The 20672-nt window shown below is 41.0% G+C and overlaps 2 protein-coding genes across 2 annotated transcripts in view; one reads left to right on the plus strand and one right to left on the minus strand.

Moving 5' to 3' along the window:
- il15ra (interleukin 15 receptor subunit alpha) lies at window positions 1-16987 on the minus strand. Its single transcript, XM_004082874.3, has 8 exons — window positions 16758-16987; window positions 16049-16249; window positions 15757-15795; window positions 9372-9497; window positions 3813-3866; window positions 938-1033; window positions 748-835; window positions 1-663 (listed from the first exon to the last, which is right to left on the minus strand). The coding sequence occupies exons 1-8, from the start codon at window positions 16828-16830 to the stop codon at window positions 585-587; spliced, it is 756 nt and encodes a 251-aa protein (XP_004082922.1). The 5' UTR covers window positions 16831-16987; the 3' UTR covers window positions 1-584.
- rbm17 (RNA binding motif protein 17) overlaps window positions 16958-20672 on the plus strand; it is a 13751-nt gene continuing 10036 nt past the window's right edge. Inside the window, exons 1-5 of the mRNA XM_023952355.2 lie at window positions 16958-17090; window positions 17407-17535; window positions 18980-19090; window positions 19177-19343; window positions 19456-19568. Of these exons, the coding sequence (XP_023808123.1) occupies window positions 17413-17535; window positions 18980-19090; window positions 19177-19343; window positions 19456-19568 (514 nt within the window). The 5' untranslated portion in view covers window positions 16958-17090; window positions 17407-17412. The remainder of the gene's footprint in view (window positions 17091-17406; window positions 17536-18979; window positions 19091-19176; window positions 19344-19455; window positions 19569-20672) is intronic.

Genomic DNA, 20672 nt, shown 5'->3' on the forward strand with positions numbered 1-20672 from the left:
TTTGTCAAAAGAGTCGGTAAAGAAGCTTCTTTATTGACAAAAAACAAAGTAAATAACTCAAAAACATAGTTATAAAACAATGAATGAATAATATTTCTTCAACAAGACTGTGTGTTTTTGTTGTCACATGATGGACCACAAGCCGGCAGAAGAACGGACACAAACGGCTTCGGCTGAGGAATCCGGTCCTGTGTGGCACAAAGTCACCAAAGAGTCCAAACGGGGGTTTCGGAGCATTTGGTGTTCCCGCCGAGTCAACAAATCCTGAGCGTTCCTCGCAGTCATCAGACACACAACGACTGTGTTCAAGGCAACACATACACATTCCACTTCTGTGCCTCTGCCACGCCCCCTGACGAACACTGAAAGAATGGATGCTGCGTGGATGCTGTGGGCTTAAACCTCGTTAGCCCTGTGAAAGCAGACTCTGAAATCTAAGCAAATAATGAGAATCGATCAGTCGACTTGGTTCCTCCCTGGTGGGAGCGATTGGCTTCATGAATCCAGCACTTCATAGGACTTTCATTGTAGAGCTGCCAGAAGGAGTCTTAGCCCCTCAGTAATAAAAAAAAGGTTCTCCAGCGTCACTGGACAGGCTGCATGAGCTCCAGCTCAGCTAGGTCAATGTTCACCTTCTTGACCTCTCGGTTCCTCCGTGACCTCCTGAGGTGAAAACCAAAACGAGGGTTGGTTTGAGCACAGCAGCCAGCGGTCAGCAGCACCGGCCACAGTTTGATGTGAACTCACCGTAAATAAAACACGACGCCGAGAGCCATCAGAGAGCCGGCCAGGACCACGGCTACCACCAACATGGTGATGTCTACGCTTTTGAAATCTGTCACAAGTAAAAAACAAAAAACATGCAGAGCTTAAAATACTGTAGTTCCTACTGGAATAAACAAAGTGTTGCTTTGTATTGCTAGTGAATTCCTTTTACCCCGCACAGCTGAATTGAAGCTGGTGCTGTTCCTGAAGCTGCTCGGCGAGAGGCTGGAGTTTTTCAGCACGCCGGGGCTCACGGTGCTCACCGTTGCTGCACAAAGAAAAAGAGAAACTCATTGTTGTGCCAGTGCTTTCAGGGGAAAACGAAAGCAAGATTTTGTGATCTTCCAGTGGTTTTGGAGTGACGGCTTAGACGTTATCAGTTTCAGTCACATCTGCCCGTACGGGTGCCGTCTGCGGCTGAAAAATGAGCACAGGCGGCTCAGATGTTTAGAAAATGTTTCTGCGGGCATGCTGCGGGTGACTTAACACGTAAGGGTAAGTAAGGGGGAAGTAGGCGAGATTCAGGGGTATCATGCAGAGTTTTGCTTTCTCAACCCCCTCAAATCCTGGGGACTGCAGGAGGAGCTCCTTGGTGACGAGGGCTTCCTCCAGCAGCCTGACTGCTAGAAAGGAGGAAATCAGACAACCATGGTGCATCCTACGGGCACTAACCCATCACCTGCACCCCCTCTGCGTCAAGCATCTGCGTGCACCAAGTTATTCCTCCATTTTGACTCTTTGGCTTTGTCGAAAAATGCAAACAATCTGAAAACATAATGAGTTAGCTCATCTATGCTGCACAACAATTGCTGCTCAGAGGCAAAGTTCCCTGAAGCATTATGCTACGTTTACATGTATAGATTAAAAAATACATTGGATTCTATACCTATGTTGACATTTTTATTGTTTATAGTCTCAGGAGAAAAAGGATGATGTCACACCAAAATTCAAATGACAAAAATGACTTTCTAGCATTTTTAATTCTAGTAAATCTGCGGCACTAGGGAATCTTATTTAATACAGAGTGTCTTTTATTTTGAAAGGAACTTTTGAGTTTCTTGTTTTTAATTTGGCAGAAAATATCCCACAAGAGAAATACGTTAGTTTTTTAAATGTTTTGCTAAAGGAGAAATATGTTTAAGTTAGAGAGCCTTTCAAATTCAGACACTTGATACTAAAGTCAATTATGCTATTTAGATACTTTCTTTTTAATATAGTGGTTTTATTCAGGTTAAAAGTATTTTGTTTCAATTTCTAAATTTAACGTTTTACTATGTATTTTTGTCTTGATTTTGTTTTAGATTTCTTATTTTATTTTATTCTGTTGTTTCATCTTCGGGGCTGATTTGTTGATGGTGGTCAAGTTTTTTTTTTTTTTTAAAGCAAACTTTATTAACAAAACTTATCCATACATAACATTTTAGAAAGAAACCTGCAGGTGCTGCTGTCAAATGTAAAAGTTGAGAAAGTTGGTATTTATAGAAAAATATAGCACTTGTATAATTCAGTTATTGCAAATATTTAAAATATCTAAATTTTATACCCCACTCCCAACATAAACGTGCCTCGAAGGCCGCCCTCTTGTACTCGTGATTTTTTTCATGATATTTTGTCTGTAGTGAAAGTAACTCAAGTTTTAAACTGACCAATCAGGTGCCTCAGTAAGTGCATGTGGTCTTGTGTTGAATGTTCAAAACATTTGATTGAGAGATTATGTGTAGCCTGCTTTTACTTGATAGGGGTGTGGCCTACCAACAAGCTCACCCCTGATTGGCGGGAGTGTTTAGTCAGAGTAACTTGGACCAATCACTGCTTATTGATGATTTCTAGTTCAAACAGGGAAGCAATTGTATCCCAAAAATATGGTGATTGAATCGACTTAATTTGGTTGGAGCTGCAAAAAAACCATTTTCTATGGATGACATCACACACAGTCCAGTTCTCAGATGGTCAATGGTTAGGATTTGACTAAAAATGATAGATTGATTAGGACTCAGGTCAGGTCAGGTTTCCATGCTAACATGTTGACTTTCTCAGAATGGACGATGGCGTACAGGCATTGCCCAACTAGGAATTCTGGGTAAAGTCTAAGAGAACAACTTGGTATTTAGGCTTTAAGTTGTGCTGCTCTCATACAACGTTCACACCTTCTTTGACAATGCCGGTTCAAGTGACCACTTCCATTGAAAAGTTTATATAACCCTTGTGCTGTCTTGGAGGCACGTTAACGTTGGGAGTGGTGTCATCTGGACCCAACAATATTTATTGTACTGCTCCTTTACAAGAAGGGCATGAGCAGATTTTACTTCCTGAGGAGACGCAGGTCCTTCAATGTTTGCAGCCGGATACTCCACATGTTCTACCAGTCTGTCATGGCGAGCTCCATCTTCTTTTCTGGGGTGTGCTGGGGTGCTGGCATCAAAGCAAAGGAGGCCAAAAGATTGAATAAACTCATAAAAAAAACAGGGTCTTTTATTGGCTCCAAGCTTGCCAATCTGGAGGAGTTGGTGGGGGCAGACTACTGGCTAAACTGGGGACCATCATGGACAATCCCTCCCATCCCCTCTTCAGGGAGTTGGACAAACTGAGAAGCAGTTTTAGTGGCAGACTTCTACCCCCCGCTGTGCTGGAAAACGATACAGGAAGTTATTCCTGCCATCAGCCATTAGACTTCACAATTCATCTGGCAGACTTGGATGTACATTCTACAGTATATTCTAGAGTATATGTATATTTTTTCTTTTTTCCCCTGTATATTTTGTTTCTTGTGTTTATTTCTATCTCTTATCTTATTTCTGTGGTGCTGCTACTACAACTAAATTCCCCTTCGGGGATTGATGAAGTTGATCTTGAATCTTAATACTAGCATACATTCACACGACGGAACAGAAACAGAAACCATAAAAAATGCACACAGAACTGTGCGCATGTAGACAGCGGAGCGGCCTCCACACTTGAACGCTTTAGTATGAAAGCAAACTGAAAGCGCCCGCATGCGAGCGTCGTCGGCAGTAACCAGGAATGAATGAAGGACGTTTGGAACTCACAGGTCTGCCACGGCTCACCCGAGCTGGTTGTGCTGTTGGCCACGAGGTGGTCTTCTGAAAATGTCAAAAAAGGCAATCTCAACACCATTTCAGGGACAAAGTTAAAGGAATAATATGTCATTTTGCATGGCAGCTGGTTAAAATCACATATGTAACACAGCTAACTGCGAGGACCAAATTCCACCGAAGCCAGTCAATACATTTTGTGAATCCTCCTTTCAATCAATGAGATTATCATTTCATTCGACAAACTATTCACAGGATTAGTTTTCAGTGAGAACCACAGTATCATTGAGAACTTTAGATGGGTTCTAGATTATTTCAGACTGTTTGAGAAACCATTCTGTGCAAATGAGCTTTATTTCTAAATAAGGATTTGTTGATCATGGCTGCTGCCCTAATAAGCATCAATGCTGAGATAACTGTCCTTCCAGCGGTTAAATTGTAAAAGAAAAGCGTGAAAATAGGATTTTCTGATGATGGAGGACACACATAAAGACAATTAAGAGGCAAATGGCATTTCTGAGTACCGTATTATTTGGAGCATAAGTTGTGTGTTTTTTTTTAGATACTTTGGTTGGGGGGGGTGACTTGTATGATACTTTTCAAATAAATAACTAGCAACGACCACTAGAGGGCGCTGTAGGAGTGTGTTTCAGTATTTGCTACTGACAGCAATGGGTGAATCTCCTTTTAGTTCATGGTCCCTTATTTACTTAAATTAATTTCTCCCAAAAGTGTGACTTGGCGGTGAATCGCCATGCCAACGGTACCGGCGATTGAATAGGGGTGTAACGATGACTCGACGACTCCTACGATCCACCCAGATCGATCTGTCTGAAATTAATTGAATAAATTGATATCGAAATTAAAAAAATACTATTTGGATTGACGTATGGTAGGTTCAGTAACTTGGTATTTATCTGAGTCACACTGGTTGAATTTTAGGCTACAGATGTCGTGGATCGATGTTAGGTCAGTGAATCAGATGACGTTCCAAATGAACCAAAATCGGCTACGAATTAGATTAGCAACCACAAGTTATGGTATGAATAGAATCGTTAAAACAAATCGTTACACCACCACTAATTAACTCTTGCTGCTCTGCAGAAACTATGTTGCAGAAAACAACACCGGTATTTTTGATTTGGGTAAAAACTGCAAAATCATAATTACAAGACCACTGGGAACACTTTGACAAAAAGATGATCAGAGTGGGATTATAGGAAACAACCCTGCTCCCCCTGACTCACCCTGGAGTCACCTTAAAGGGTCTGTACAATGCAAAATCTACTTTTTGGGCGTTTAAGTGGATTATAATCTCTATTTCCCAAAGAGGTATTTTGATGCATTCATGGATTTCTGAGTATTCCTCTAAAAACCTGCACACATGAACACCAGCCCCTCCCAAAACAAGTGGGTTCTCATATTGCGATGTCACAAAGTGGGGAACCCCCCTTTCCAGGGAGAGTCTGCACTGCCAGCTCCGCCCCCAGGCTAACAATGACACGCCCACTTTCTCTTTTACAGTATCAGGAGATACTGTAAAAGAGAAAGTGTTGTTCAGATGGTTCAGTTGTGTTGTCTTTCACAACACAACTGAACCATCAGTTGTGTTGTGTAGAAGTCAGGTGGACACACAGCTGATAGTCCTACTGAATAGACTGTTAGAATTTGGATTATGGCATGAAAAAAGCAGCCAAGTACAGAAAAACCAGTGGCCATCATTACTTTAAGAAGTGAAGGTCAGTCAGTCCCAAAAATTGGGAAAACTTTGAAAGTGTCCCCAGGTGCAGTCACAAAAACCATCATCGTCCATCGTGATGGCTGACTGACTGACATCACGAATTCAACCGTGTACATGGGCCCAGAAAAAATCATTTGGGCATGTGCAGGAGTTTGAAATACCGGAAGAGGAAATGAGTTACGCTGTACACAAGCCGAGCTGCCACATACGTAGATATCTGGCAGCTCGGTAATATACGAGATAATCTTCTAAACGTGCTTTTATTAATGTTATGGTTATTATGAAGCGCCTGTTCACTCATCATTTCATTTTTCATCCGTGTGGTCAGTGCTTTTTAGTGGGAGAACGGAGCTGGAAGAACACACGCTAACAACATGCAGCCTTTAATGAACATAAATGCTGCAATCTGCATCTTGGCTGCACATAAATATGTGGGAATAACATCAGCCTTTATTTTGTCGGGACACGACTGGAAACACAAATCAATTTGATTGTTTGAACGGTTTCTAAGGACTGAGCGACATTTCTGCTTTAAGCTCACACACCGCCCCAAAAGCCGCTGTGTGAGCTGACGGTCCGAGCTCTGCCCGGACACACACTTTTACCGGGAGACCCGGTTCTCCTGAGTTCGGTAGCTCGTTCACGTAGAGCTGCGGGAAGGATCGCAGTCTGAAGTCTCCCTCACATAGCGCACACGTAACAAAGCATCCTCCCTTCCCCTCAAACACAAAGTCCAGCTGCTCTACTCAGAGACACGGTCGCTCGGTCCACCGGTCCACCTGACTAATCGAGTGTAGGAGCGGACTACTTCTTTTCCAATATGTTTGTTTGTTTTTGTTTTTTGTTAAAGTCACTTCCCTCAGTTCATACTGGATCATCTCGGATGAGTCATTAGTTGGGAAATAAAATAAATGAAGTAAAAAAGTAAAATAACAAATAATTTAAGGGACATCACCCAACCCTACCAAGTACAGTCATAAAAACCATCAAGCGCTACAAAGAAACTGGCTCACATGCGGACCACCCCAGGAAAGGAAGACCAAGAGTCACATCTGCTGCAGAGGATAAGTTCATCCGAGTCAGCAGCTTCAGAAATGGCAGGTTAACAGCAGCTCAGATTAGAGAGCAGGTCAATGGCACACAGACACATCTCTACAACAACTGTTCAAAGGAGACTGTGTGAATTAGGCCTTCATGCTAGAATATCTGCTAGGAAACCACTGCTAAAAAAAGACAACAAGCAGAAGAGACTTGTTTGGGCTAAAGAACACAAGGAATGGACATCAGACCAGTGAAAATCTGGGCTTTGGTCTGATGAGTCCAAATGTGAGATTTTTGGTTCCAACCACTGTGTCTTTGTGCGACGCAGAAAAGGTGAACGGATGGACTCTACATGCCTGGTTCCCACCGTGAAGCATGGAGGAGGAAGTGTGATGGTGTGGGGGTGCTAGCATGGATACCACAGCATCTTGCAGCAGCATGCTATTCCATCCGGTTTAGTTGGACCATTATTTATTTTTCAACAGGACAATGACCCCAAACACACCTCCAGGCTGTGTAAGGGCTATTTGACCAAGAAGGAGAGTGATGGGGGGCTGCGCCAGATGACCTGGCTTCCACTGTCACCAGACCTGAACCCAATCCAGATGGTTTGGGGTGAGCTGGACCGTAGAGTGAAGGCAAAAGGGCCAACAAGTGCTAAGCATTCTGGGAACTCCTTCAAGACTGTTGGTAGACCTTTCAGGTGACTTACCTCTGGAAACTCATCAAGAGAATGCCAAGAGTGAGCAAAGCAGTAATCAAATGTGGTTACTTTGAAGAACCTACAATATGACATATTTTCAGTTGTTTCACAATTTTTGTTATGTATATAATTCCACATGTGTTCATTCATAGTTTTGATGCCTTCAGTGTGAATCTACAATTTTCATAGTCATGAATATAAAAGAAAACTCTTTGAATGAGAAGGTGAGTCCAAACCTTTGGTCTGTACTGTATTTTTAGAAGACCTATGAGTGTGAGTGTGTGTGTGTGTGTGTGTGTGCGTGTGTGTGTGTGTGTGTGTGTGCGTGTGTGTGTGCTTAAAGCACCGGGCTGCCTCTGCTTAAACAAAAAACATTCTAAGTTGCAATAGAAAATATTAAATTTTTGCTTTTCAATTATTTTTATTCTGCTTTGATATATATTTTTTGCTTTCAAAAACTTTTTTTTTTGCTTTCAAAAACTTGTTTTTTGCGTTTGCAAAACATGTTTTTGCATGCACTGTGTCAAATCTCGCTTTTGTCCTATTTTTGTTTTTGCTGACCACTTTGAGCGTGACTTAGTGTGATAAAACTGCCACTATTGCCAAAGCCACAAAAGTTTCACATGCATTGTGTGTCATCTCACTTTTTACCCATCTTTGATTTTGCTGAGATAAGTTTCTGTTTAGAGTGACAAAGCTGCCATCAAACTGCTGCTGATTGGTCCAGATTCTAACCAATCAAATCGCTGCATTTAACTTATATGGTGTCTCCTACCGAGGCTCAGAAACCGAACCAGTTCTTCTTACCCTCAATGTTGTCTCTTTGGATGAAGACGTTTTCATTTCTTTATCATTTTAACAATAATTCAAAATTTCTTTCTTTTTTAGCATTGGTCAATTTTTATTAAGTAAGATTTGTGAATTTATGGGTGAGGATCTCCTGATACTGTAAAGTTTATCCGCTGACATTAAATCAACAGGTCTGTGAATCCTGCAGAGCAAATTATTGGTAAAAAGTTTGATTTTCTTTAAGGTCTGTTTGTTAAAACAAAACAATAAAAGATTTAAAGCTCATATTTTGTGCCGCACAATGGTTTGGGATTAGATGAACAGCAATAATAAGCAAAAGAATGACGGCTCACCAAAGGAACCTCAATGTATTTAACAAAAGAAGCATTTTAACTTTTATGCTCATTTTCACAGTGTCTCATGTTTTAGAATCGTGGGCGTTTGTCCAAAGTTAAAAAAAAATTAGTCATAAAAAATACTATTTTCTCTTAACATTTCAACATTTATTGATTGAAATGAAACAATAGTTCAGATACAAATCTTAAAAAGTTTAACTTCCTGCTGGACGGAGTCGGAGCTCAGACATTTTTTTTTCTGCTGCAGATATTTTAAACACCTTAATCACTACACTGACATAAATAAATGCAAAACTCGGTTTGATTTTATTTTAGCTGCTTTGCTGCTCCTTCTGGTTTTAACTCTGAGAGAAACGGGTCAGAATGGTTGAAAACGGCAGAATCCCGTTCAAACAGAACCGAAACAAAGTCCAAAGTCCATGTCTGCCTCCAAGCACCGTCAATATGAGACGGAGACACCTGATTGGTCCGAATCTGGACCAATCAGCAGCTGTTTGATGGCAGCTTTGTCACGTCAAACTGAAACTTAACTCAGCAACATCAAAGCTAGGAAAAAAGTGAGATGACACACAATGCATGTGAAAACTTTTGTGGCGGTGGCAATAGTGGCAGTTTTATCACGCTAAGTCGCGCTCAAAGTGGTCAGCAAAATCAAAAATAGGACAAACGCAAAAAACCCGTTTTTGAAAGCAAAAAAAAATAAAATTGAAAGCAAAAAAAAACAAATCAAAGCAGAATAAAAATTATTGAAAAGCAAATATTTAATATTTTCACTTGCAACTTAAAAAGTTTTGTGTGCAACGTGGTGGCAGAAATATCACTCCATACAAAATGACAACGTAGACACATCAGTCAAAACCCCTATGATGCAAATCTGACAGTTTTGAAACTCATAAGAGCAGCTCAGACTCTACTTTTCTCACCTTTGGTGCTGCTTAGATCGCTCCACGCTGGACTTTGAAATTCGGCTGCAGTCGTCTTCTTTGATGTTGTGGCCGTGGTCCCAGCAGAGGAAGTCCGTGTCGCCTGGATGCTTGTGGTCATTGTTGCTGTAAAGGAACAAAAAAGTTTACATCGGCTGTTCTTCTGATTCGACTTCCTTTGCTTTTCTACATTTTCTCACATTTCCATTCTGAAACCAATTCTGTTTGGCAACGAAAAAACTGACAAAAGTGGAATTCTTACAGTAAATGCTGTATTTTTCCTGAAAAATACCCTCAAGTGAATAAACATTTGATTTTGATTGATCTATTTTTTTACATACAGCCCTTCTCGTGTAAGATTCTTCGACGTTGTTTCTTCTGATACATTTTCTGTTTTTGTCTTCCTTCAAAAACAGTCCATTAAAACACACCAAGGTTCTCCTGCAAGCTAACCAAGACTCGTGTTCCACGCCGGAGATGAACCCCCCAAAACCTGCAGACCTGCTGGGGGGAACAAACTCTGGACTGGTCAAAAGCCCCCTGGTGCTCGTGATGTTTTCTCTGCCACACTTTTGGATCCACATCTGGGTCCTAATACCAAATGCAGATTTCTTTTCTCTACCGCAGTGTTGGATTCCCATGTGTCTTTGATGGATCACCACCATTTGCTAGCCCAGCTGTATTTAATTGCTTTGATCTGCACACACTGAAAAATCACATCTGTTTGTAGTTTAACTGCCAGAGTAATGCAGTTAGTCAGAACAGACAAAAATGAATGTTGAACTTCATCTTTGGCTCGTCCGTCGACTGAGCTAAATCTGTGACTTTGTGGGTAAGACTTGATCTGTAAGGGTGAAAGAGAATAGAGCCTCTATGCAGTGACATCATTTCATTAAAACAGGTTCTTTAAAATATTACCTGGGCATTTGACCCTTTTAGCATACTGTGTTCAAACCAGACTGTACCCAATACTAGCGCATGTACCTATAGCTGGAGGGGGATTGGTGTGAAATGTCAAAGCAGTGCAAATCTGGTGAATCCCACTAGTTTTCTGCCCCCAAAAAGCCAAAGATTTATCCAACTATCATCATTTTTTTAATAGCTTATTGATGTTATACAATTTCTGTTATGCAATTAACAACTAATCTATTCTGATTTGTTTGGGAGTGAAAGTACTTTGTGTTACTTTGTTTGTGCTCCGACTAAGCCAGCGAGGAGGTGAAGCAACTTTTAGCCTGAGTGTTTTAAAAGTAGCTTTTTTACAGAAATAGCTCCATCAAAGTCATCTCCTGCAGGCAGCCATAGAGAAGGCCTCTACTGCGGCCTACGGCGCTGTTAACGCTGCATTTCATCGTAAAAACATGCGTCACACGCCAAGGATTGCACGCGTTGGTGCTTGCCGGTTTCCCCCAAAGTCCAGACTTAAGTGGACAAACGGTATTTGTCACGTTTCAATCTCCTTTCAATCAAAGCCCTGAAATGTTTGTTCGACAAGAAATGTGAGATGAATAAAGTTGAACTCCAGATCTTTATCTCACAGGACTGGCTTTGAAGTGGTTTAAACGCCGCTGATTACCTAGAAGGATCCAAACCGAAACAGCAAGTCTGTTGACAGACAAGTTTCAAAGGATGTGGGTTACAGCGAGTCGACAGTTTACCCGACACTTTGTTACGTGTTCCTAAGAAGTACTATTGACTGTCCAGAAGACCTGGACTGAGTGACCCCTCCCCACCTTTTTTTTAAACATGTTCTTGATAATCCTATTTTTTTCCACATTTTTTTCTTTATTGTAAGTACAAGTTATAAACTGACCAATCAGATGCCTCAATAAAAGTAGGTGGTCTCACGTCAAAGGTTCGAAACGTTTGATTGACAGATTTGTGGCATTCCAACAAGCTTCCTCCTGATTGGTCGAATGACTAGGACCGACATGGACCAATCTCTGTATCTCTGTGATTTCTGGTCCAAACATGGTGGCGTCCATATAGCAAAAACATGGAACCGAATTGTTTTGATTTGGTTGAAGCCGTTGCTTGTGTCCAAACGAGAAGAAAAACATAAAAACCTCTCTTAGCCGATCAGAGAGACAGCCTTTTTCACGTGGCATGGAAGCTGCCGAATAAATCAGTCTATCATCTTTTCTTAGAGACGGCAGATGAGGCAGCTGTGCTAAAATGGGCAGATTCTTCCACCACAGTGAGATTAGCTGAAAAGGTTTAGCCTCGGATCTTTTGCCGGGCTGTGCAGGAACCACCTGGCTCGCTCCTCTGCTGAGCCTAGTCTGTATGTAGGGGTGCAGACCTGGACAGGACCGTTAGGGTGTAGAGCAGGGGTGTCAAACATATGGCCCCCAGGTGGTTTAGTCTGGCCCACACATGAAGAGTAAAAATCATAAGGATGTTTAAAAAAGAAAGCAAGTTTGTAGTCCATTCCTGTGGCGAGTTATGATTTTTTAAAGAAATAACCGAAATGTGCAATTCCGCCACTAGGGGAGCAAAGGAAAAGCTTAACAGTTGAAACAAAATAACTCTGCATGTGCCAAAAACGAAACCTAACAGCTCTGTGTCTAGGTAGGCAGTAGTTTGGTTCACTGCGAGCCTCACAACTGAAGGATGATCAGTAGTGACACCCTAATGTCCAAAATGTTGTCAAAAAGAAAAAAAGGTTGAAGTGAAGTCCTGAGCTTTCCAGGAAAATGGAAAGAGTTTTATTTGTTCACGGAGCTGAATGCAAACCTGCATGCTTGGTATGTCTTTAACAGGTTATCCAAGAATATAACATTCAGCACCACTATGAGACTCTGCACAAAGAAAAGTTTCACCATTTGCAGTTAAGAAAAAAAAAGATTTAGCAACTATTAGCTGGACTGATAAATAACCATCTGGATTTACTGCAGCAGTAACGTCAGTGATGGATCAGTTAAAGCTAGCTACCTTATTGCAAACAAGTTGGAGCAAACATCCAAACCATTTTCTGATGATGAACTTATTGAGAAATGCTGAAGGCTGCAGAAGTCTTGTTCCCAAAAAGCAGTCGACCTTAAACATAAGTCTGTCAGGAATTACGATCAGATCCAACATCTCTGAGGAAACATGGGCAGCCATATGAAGGAATCCAGTCATTTATTGTATTTTCAGTCACTATTGATGAAAGCACCAACATCACAGATATGTACAGCTGTGCATGTTTCTTAGAGGGGATGAAGAGACGTCACAGTGGAGTTTCTTGAATTGATGGACACAACAACAACTGATGACATAGTCAGCTCTCTAGTTACTGTGCTGGACGATGTTGAAGTGAACTGGTCACATGAAGTAATTTTGGTCACTGATGGCGCCCCATCAAAGGTCAGGAAGAAGGCAGGTGTTGCCACAAAATTAAGGCAGCAACCAGGAAAAAATTCTTATAATAATGAATAATAATAATAATAATAATGGACATTTCATTGAGTTTTCCTCACTTGAATGACAGTAAATGTGTTTCTGCACAGGATTTGAATCATCATATTATCAGTCTGGTGAAGTTTCAGGAGAGAAAGGAGGTTAACTCCAAACTCTTATGTTCACAAATGTTTGCAAGTTTAATTTAGTGTAATTTTGTCATCGTTTGGACTTTTACATTTTAGGAAGATTTTATTTCTTTCTGTAGCCCCTCTTGAATTTATTATCAGGATTGCTTCAGTGTCAGATTTAAAATATTCAGTCTGTATAAAATTGAATAAACCAATATTTTAAAGTGAAATTAATTTTATTTAAGATCCATTGGCCTCTGTGAATGAATGTGTATTAAGAAATGATAAGGCTACCATGTTGGTTGAGGCCTGTTTTCCAATTGGGTAAAAAAACAAGAATAAAACTGTTTTGCCTTTACGCTACTGGTCCGGCCCACTTGAGATCAGACGGGTTGAATGTGGCCCCCGAACCAAAATGAGTTTGACACCCCTGGTGTAGAGGCAGAGGCGGTCTTGGGCAAAACACTGGACGGCACCCTCACCCCGCCCTAAACCCCCCTTTCCAGAACCAAATATATGATTTCAGTCAGACAACTCATGCAGTAGAGAATGATTTATTTCCATATTTCTTTTAGTTTGGCATAAAGCTCCATTCAGAGACAATAAAACAAAGATCTCCATAGAAAAACTTCAGGTGTAAAACTACCCCCTAACGATGGAAGCTGGGGAGGAGCGACAAAATGCGTGCCTGGCGCGCACACCTGTTTCTTACGTTGGACGCCGGACAGGTGAGTTCATTGGGCTGAACCGCCCGCAGGGACGACTAACCAGGTAAACGCACTGCTGAGAGGCCTGCCTGAAATCCTCCCAGGGTCGTTCATTTCTTTTACTTTATTAGTTCGGCCTGCACAATAAGTTGCAAATGGATCGCAATATCAAGATGTGCAATTTACAGATTGCAAAAGATGACAAGTTGCTATAAATGATTTCCTTAAACACGCCAAAACAATCTTATGGCAGCTTGACGTATTTAAAGAATCAAATAAACCCCTTTATGCATTTGACCAATCAGATGGAGCCCTTTTATGTTAGATGTTCATCCCCTATATAGACATTTGGAGTATAATTTAAGGAATATTGACTCTCATTTAAATGAAAATGTTGCAGTGAAATGTAAATTTATTTAGTTGTTTTGCTATTTGTTCATGTTATATCGTCATCGCAATATTGATCACTAATATCGCGAGTTTTCCTCATATCATGCAGCCCTAATATTAATCATATAAGTATAATATACTTGTACAGTTGTATAAATCACAGATAAAATACAGTATACAAGTTAGTTTCCACTTAACACGCATCTGTTTGTGTTTTCTTTTCTTTCTGCTGCATGGTTCTGTTTTATCTTGAGCTGAATCCAACGAATGAGTTCCCGTCTTTTCCGTTGGCTTCATGAATGAACATCAATGGAAACGACAGGACATACTCTTCTGTCAGTGCGCTTAAGTGCCACAAAGGAACAGCTAAAAACGAATTCCCGTCCGGACATGTCGACCGAAGCTCTCCACGGACGTCTGTGCACCTCGACGGTTGACGAACGCAAGACGTTGATCACGCATGTATCACCAGATGGCGAAACTTCCTAGTACGGCGAAAAAGGCGTTAAATGTCGGTAGTGGCTGTGGGACACGGCCTTCAGACAGATTCGGACCAATCACTGCTTAGTGACGCCATCTCTAACGTGGTGGCGTCCGTATAGTAAGAAAGGAACTTCATTTTCTTTGAGTGGTTATCTGTGGATGACGTCACGCTCACTCGCTTCAGTGCTCGTGTGCGGTAAACGCTGGAAGCCAGTGACACTGACTACCACAGTTTCTTTTAAACTGAGGTTTTTTTCTTTAAAAGAAAAAATGAAACTTGCATTTGTGGCGTGCGGAATTCAATGGTAAGATCTAAACTCTTTGACAGCGTTGTGGGTTTTTATCTTGCAGGAAGGCTGACGATCAGATCTCTGCACTTAGCTAAGTGCCTGCTCTAAATGAGAACGTCAGCACAAACAGCTGCAGACCCTGGATTCCCATGGCGGTTTTTGCATCATTAAAGGCTACATCTGCTACACATCAGACATTTCTACAAAAAAAAGATCACACAACTCTTTTCCTGTCATTACACTTTGACAGAACTCATTCAAATAAGTGTTTGTGACTCCGACCATCTTTTGGTCTATTGTAAAACTGTCGCAGTGGTCTTTCATGGTGATTCTTTATGTTGTAGCTGTGGGCTCCGTAGCGCAAGACAAACTTCCCTCACTGGACAATAAAGTATTAATGGATTGATTGATTGATTGATTGATTGATTGATTGATTGATTGGTTGATTGATTGATTGATTGATTGTGCAGTTATAGACAAAATCCAAAAACCTCTGTCGTTTTCTTGGATATCTTTTCTGCAGAGCGGCAGGACTTTATTCAAAAATTCACCTCGGAATTGTGGGAAGGGACTCCAGGCGTGGAGCGACCCCATCCCCCACTTCCCATCATCCCTCTATTTAGGTGCTCTCCTGCTAGCTTACAGCCCCTCACACCCTCAGCCTAACATTACAGGCGCAACAAAAATGGCGAGCAGTGTTGGATCTATCCAGCCGTAAAGTTATGATCCAGATTCCAGCTCAGACAAGGAAAACAAAGACGTTCGTGGATCCATTTGTCTATAATTGATGCATCAGAATGGAGCAGAGCAGGGAGCTTGTGGCCAACTATGTTAGTTTTAAGCTTAATTTTCTTTACACATGTCCTCCTTTATGAGGAAAAATGCCACAAGAACGTGTTAAAAACACCAAAAACACAATTTTCATAAGTCACAAAGGTATCTTTTAAAAAAGCTCATTTGATGGGAATTTAAAAATATATATATATCTGTAGATAAGACTGACCTGGAGTGGTTGTTGGAGGTCTTGGGATTCTGGGATCGGCTGAAAAACAAAAAAGAAAAAAAGGTCATAAACGGTTTGATCACACGCCCCTCTGAAACCAATCTGCTGGGCTAAAATTAGGATGTTAATTGCAGGGAAATGCCCTTCGAGGACTTTGCTCTTGCTGTAAATGATTATGTGTGTGAGTAAATCAGAGCCTCTCCACTTTCTTTTTGAGGATGAGGTGGAGCGGGCGCACATGCATTCATCCAGGATCAAACATCAGTCGGAAAGTGAAATTCTGAGAACGTACGTATGCATACGAGGGAGGGAGAGGGAGGCATCCACTGAAGGGAAGCTCCAACCAGTTTGCACGTGATGAGGTTTGATGTTCCTGCTTTCCTCACTAAACCACCCGTGCAGTTATAGCGGAACCTGTTCCCGCTGGTGTAGCAGCCCTGCTGTGGGGGTTTGGTTAGCTCCTTTTGGGGGATTTCTGGACAGGTACATTCCTCTGGAGGAAAAAGATTATTAAAAAAAATTACCATTTAAAGACAAAAATATTTACTCATAGTTTTGTGGCACAAAAACCTATCTTTGATTTTTTTTAAATATATTTTTGAATAAAAAAATAAAATTATTGAAACTGCGTGACCCTTGTTCTATCCTAGGCACTTTAACTTTGGGAGTGGGGTCATCTAGACCCACTACAGTGTGTTGAACCTTTTTTCTTCAATGATTTGTGATCTTCACTGGTGTCCATGGATTACATGAAATCCTCTCCACCGTTATCATGGTAGGAACAACACGTCAATGTAAGGATCGGGTCATCTGGACCCCATAGGATGGCACAAGGGTTAATCAAGATAATCAAATTGATTCATTACATCTTGGAAGTCTCTGCATCCTGTTTTTTTCGGTTTATTTCAAAATAAAACTTCAATTATTTTGATTAAATAAAAATAACACACACACTAAATGGACTTTTTCAATGATTAATTTAAAGGCTAGAAGACCCCTACCTCCCTTGAGTTTGGCGCTCATGAGCAGATAACCCATCCAAACGCAGGAGACGCAGAACCCCCTCAGATCCATCTGACCACTGCGGGGGAAGCGAGGACGTGCTCGCCCAGAACGCTGCCTGAGAACATCGTCAAAACACTGTGTCCTGGCTGTCAGTGCCCCGCTTTCGCTTTCACTCCCATCAAAACAGTTCGATCCGCCTACTCCAGTGTAGTGTGTTGTTCCACCTCCGCGCCGCTAGAGGGCGCAGGAGCGCACGAGGCGGCTTCGTTCCGGGGCGGTCTCGTGTTGTTTTTTGCTGCAGCTTCCGTTACACGCAGCGCGGAGAGGAGGTAAACAAATATCCCGTTAAATCTGTTCCACGAAATGTTTCCAAGTACACTTTTTAAAATCTAAAATAGTCTTTTATATTCCTGATTGAGTGCACAGTTAAAAAAACAGACGTTTAGCTTATAGTGTGTTAATTAGCAAACATTTTGTTAGCAGAATTAGCTTATTAGCTAACACAGTAGCTGCTCAACTGCTTACATTTCACGTGGAAGTTGTTCAAGCACTCTGATAAATTAGCGTTTGTTGTCATGGCATCACTGCTTTGGTTCAAGGCGGTATGAAGGGTGATTTGGGGTAAAAGAATGAATGTGCCTCCAGGCAGCCATGTCGCTGTACGATGACCTCGGTGTCGGTGCCAGCGACACCAAAACCGAAGGCTGGTCCAAGAACTTCAAGCTGCTGCAGTCGCAGTTGAAAGTGAAAAAGGCGGCTCTGACCCAGGCGAAGGTATGCTTGGCATTTTAGGAACTCTGTTTGTGTGTGTTTCTGTCGACATCTCTCGTATTGAATGTTTACTATATATAAGATAGATGTTGTTCTTTTGTTTTCTTCTTCTTTTTTTGTTTTTATCTCTAGAGCCTCATAAATTAATACAAAAATCCACTTAAAAAGGATTGGCAGAAAAGTTTGGCTAATTTAAGACAGAAGGTAGTTTACTTATTCAATCATATGTGGTTATGTGGTAGTTTAGTTGCCGTTTAACCCTTTTTAAGCGTTCTTCACTACTTCTCTACGGTGGCCCTGAAGTCCAAATCACCGAACGCAAAATCATATTAACAATTAAAGAAAGAAAGGAAAACAAATAATATTTGGAAATACTGTAGTACAAGAACAGCAGAATTTTATATCTATTCAATAACAAATATCAAATGTAGAATAATAATAGTAAAATTTGATTGGGAAATACACACATGTTCATAGACACTACTAAATAATTCAAATATTACTCAATAAAAAATAAACATTAACACTTTTGCATATAGTTAATGACACAATCAAGCTTAAATATTTAAATTGACAAAAGGCATTCAATGGATTGCAGGAAAGGAAATAGGAGGAAGCAAATTTATATAACCCCCGCCCATATAGGTTTCATATGTCAAAAAAAACACTGCATTTTAAAAATCACAACAAACCTCCAGAAACCAAAAAGGAAAAAAAACAAAACACAATTTCCAAAAACAAAATTAAATAAAATAAAAAAGGAAACATTCTGGAAAACACAATAATTTAAAGAAATCATATAGAAATGTTAAAAACCGAAGCAAAAGCAGAAACAGGAAAGGGTGGGTATGATGGGAAATCACAGATTGGATGATGACGTTGTTCAACAGGAAGTTATTTGGCTTGACGTTTGCCTGTCAAGAGTTGTTTGATCAGTTCCCAAATTTTAGCAGCGGCTGTGAATCTTTACCACAGTTCAGGAAAAACATCCTTCTGCTTCGGCTCCTCTTCAAAAGTCAAACCATCGTCCAATCAGCTATAATATCTACCTTTTCGTTTTTTTTTTTTTTTTTTGGTTTCATTATTTTAATTCAATTTGATTTCCACAAATCATTTTTTTTTATTTTTTTATTTTGATTGGTTGATTGGTTTTGATCTTTAATGTGTTTTCCCGTTGAGTGATTTGTTGAACTGACATTTCTGGTTATTTTGCTCAGTTGTTCTGCATCTATAAACTACAAAAAGTCAATTTCCAGTTGTACCTTTTTTTTATTTACTCTTTTTTTACAAAGATCAAACATGTACATGTAAAATGAAAATATATCAAAGCAAAAACAATGAACTTGTGGATCTAACTCAACTAAAGTCAGTCCTTTTGGACCCACCCAAACCAAATGCCACTCAGCTAACGGTCAGCGTTCATCTGAAATGAACTGGTTGGTTTCAGACGCAGCGAGTGAAGCAGACCACTGTCCTGGCACCGGTCATTGATCTGAAGAGGGGGGGCTCCATCGATGAACGACAGAGTACAGACACCCCTCCACACGCTGGACTCATGGTACGACCCACTCCTGCACCTTTACCTCCGTATCTCCCTTCCAGCCCGAGGCCGTTGTGAAACGTGGCTGCGTGTTGTTTCACCAGGACGCGGTTCCCAGTGCTTTCTCCGCCGGCGACGTGCTGATCCCGCTTGCAGACGAGTACGACCCCATGTTTCCCAACGACTACGAGAAGGTGATGAAGCGCCACCGAGAGGAGCGCCAGCGCCAGAGGGAGCAGGAGCGCCAGAAGGAGATCGAGGAGCGGGAGAAGTAAAGTCTGCTCAGAGGCAGAGCGCCGTCTGAGCTCCTCTCAGCCGCAGATTCAACTTAGAAGCAGAGAATTGTGGGAAAAAGGTAGAAAACCCAGAGCTTTGTGTTGCAGGAGGAGGAAAGACCGGCACGACGGCGGAGCGCCAAGCGGTTTCTCTCGTTTCCCCGCTGCAGAGGAAGACTCTGATGAGGACGAAGAGTATGAGCGGGAGCGAAGGAAACGAAGTGAGGGCTTGATGCAGTTTTGGAAGGGTCTCACGTTGTTCTCTTTAACCCTAACGGCACAGAAGATCCTCCAACACCAGCATTAATGTCTAAACCAAAGTCAAGTTCAGGCCGTTTAGTCTGCAGGAAGCTTAATTTGTGGGTTTTTGGGGCTAAAATGCAGAACTTTCCTCAGTTATTGTTCCCACAAGGTGTTTTACTTTTGCAGTGATGAAAGTCTTCCGGGAATTCCGAGAAATCCGGGTTTTTGAGCAAACCGAACGTACTTTCCGGGAAATAAAGACCTGATCTCTACGGACAAATCGCTTTCCGGATTAAAAAATGGTCTGAAATCAGCTAATTTTAGCTTTATTTTCTATATTTCTCCGCAGATCGCTTCCTCTATGGTCGTGGCCATCTCTTGTCTTCCCGGCCTAATTGACCAATGACGGGACGTTTTAGTTGCTTTCGGATGCGTCGACGGGTCTGATTGGCTCTGTCTGCACCACGTGGTCAGCGTGACTCACTTCCCTAGAGACCAAAACTGGCGGACCCACGCTAAACTTTCACAAACACATCTGAAGAGTTTGCGATCAAATTTGTGTTAAAATAATGGCAGGCATCGTCATTATTGAGCGTGGTCACGACCTCAGTTGTGAGAAGACGATAAAAAACAAATTGAAGTGGTCTTGGCTGGAAAAAAAAAAAAGATTTTTAAGGTAGTGTAGGTCAAATACTTTTTTGTGTAAAATAATCTCAAAACCACATTTTGAAATAATTTCAATTTTAGTTTTGAGTTTCAGTTTTTATTTTGAATACATTTCTCTAATTTATTTGTATTTCCTAATTACCATGATTTAGTTCAGTATAGTTGACATTAATTATAAGTATTTGATGGTTTGGACCCGCACTCCCTTAAAAAATAATGTTTACAATGTTTAGTTTAGTTTGTATGTTTGTTTTGATATTTCCCAGATTACTTAGTATTGGTGTTAAAGAATTGATGTATTATGTTATAGAATTATAGTTTAAAGCAGATCCCATATTTTGATGTAATTATAGTTTGAGAAAACAGTGCAAGTGGATGTTGTACATCAGTCATTTCTAAAGCAGAAATAATGTATA

The sequence above is a fragment of the Oryzias latipes genome, chromosome 23 (genome assembly GCF_053564925.1).
Source record: "Oryzias latipes strain Hd-rR chromosome 23, Olatipes_Hd-rR_3.1".
NCBI lineage: Eukaryota > Metazoa > Chordata > Actinopteri > Beloniformes > Adrianichthyidae > Oryzias > Oryzias latipes.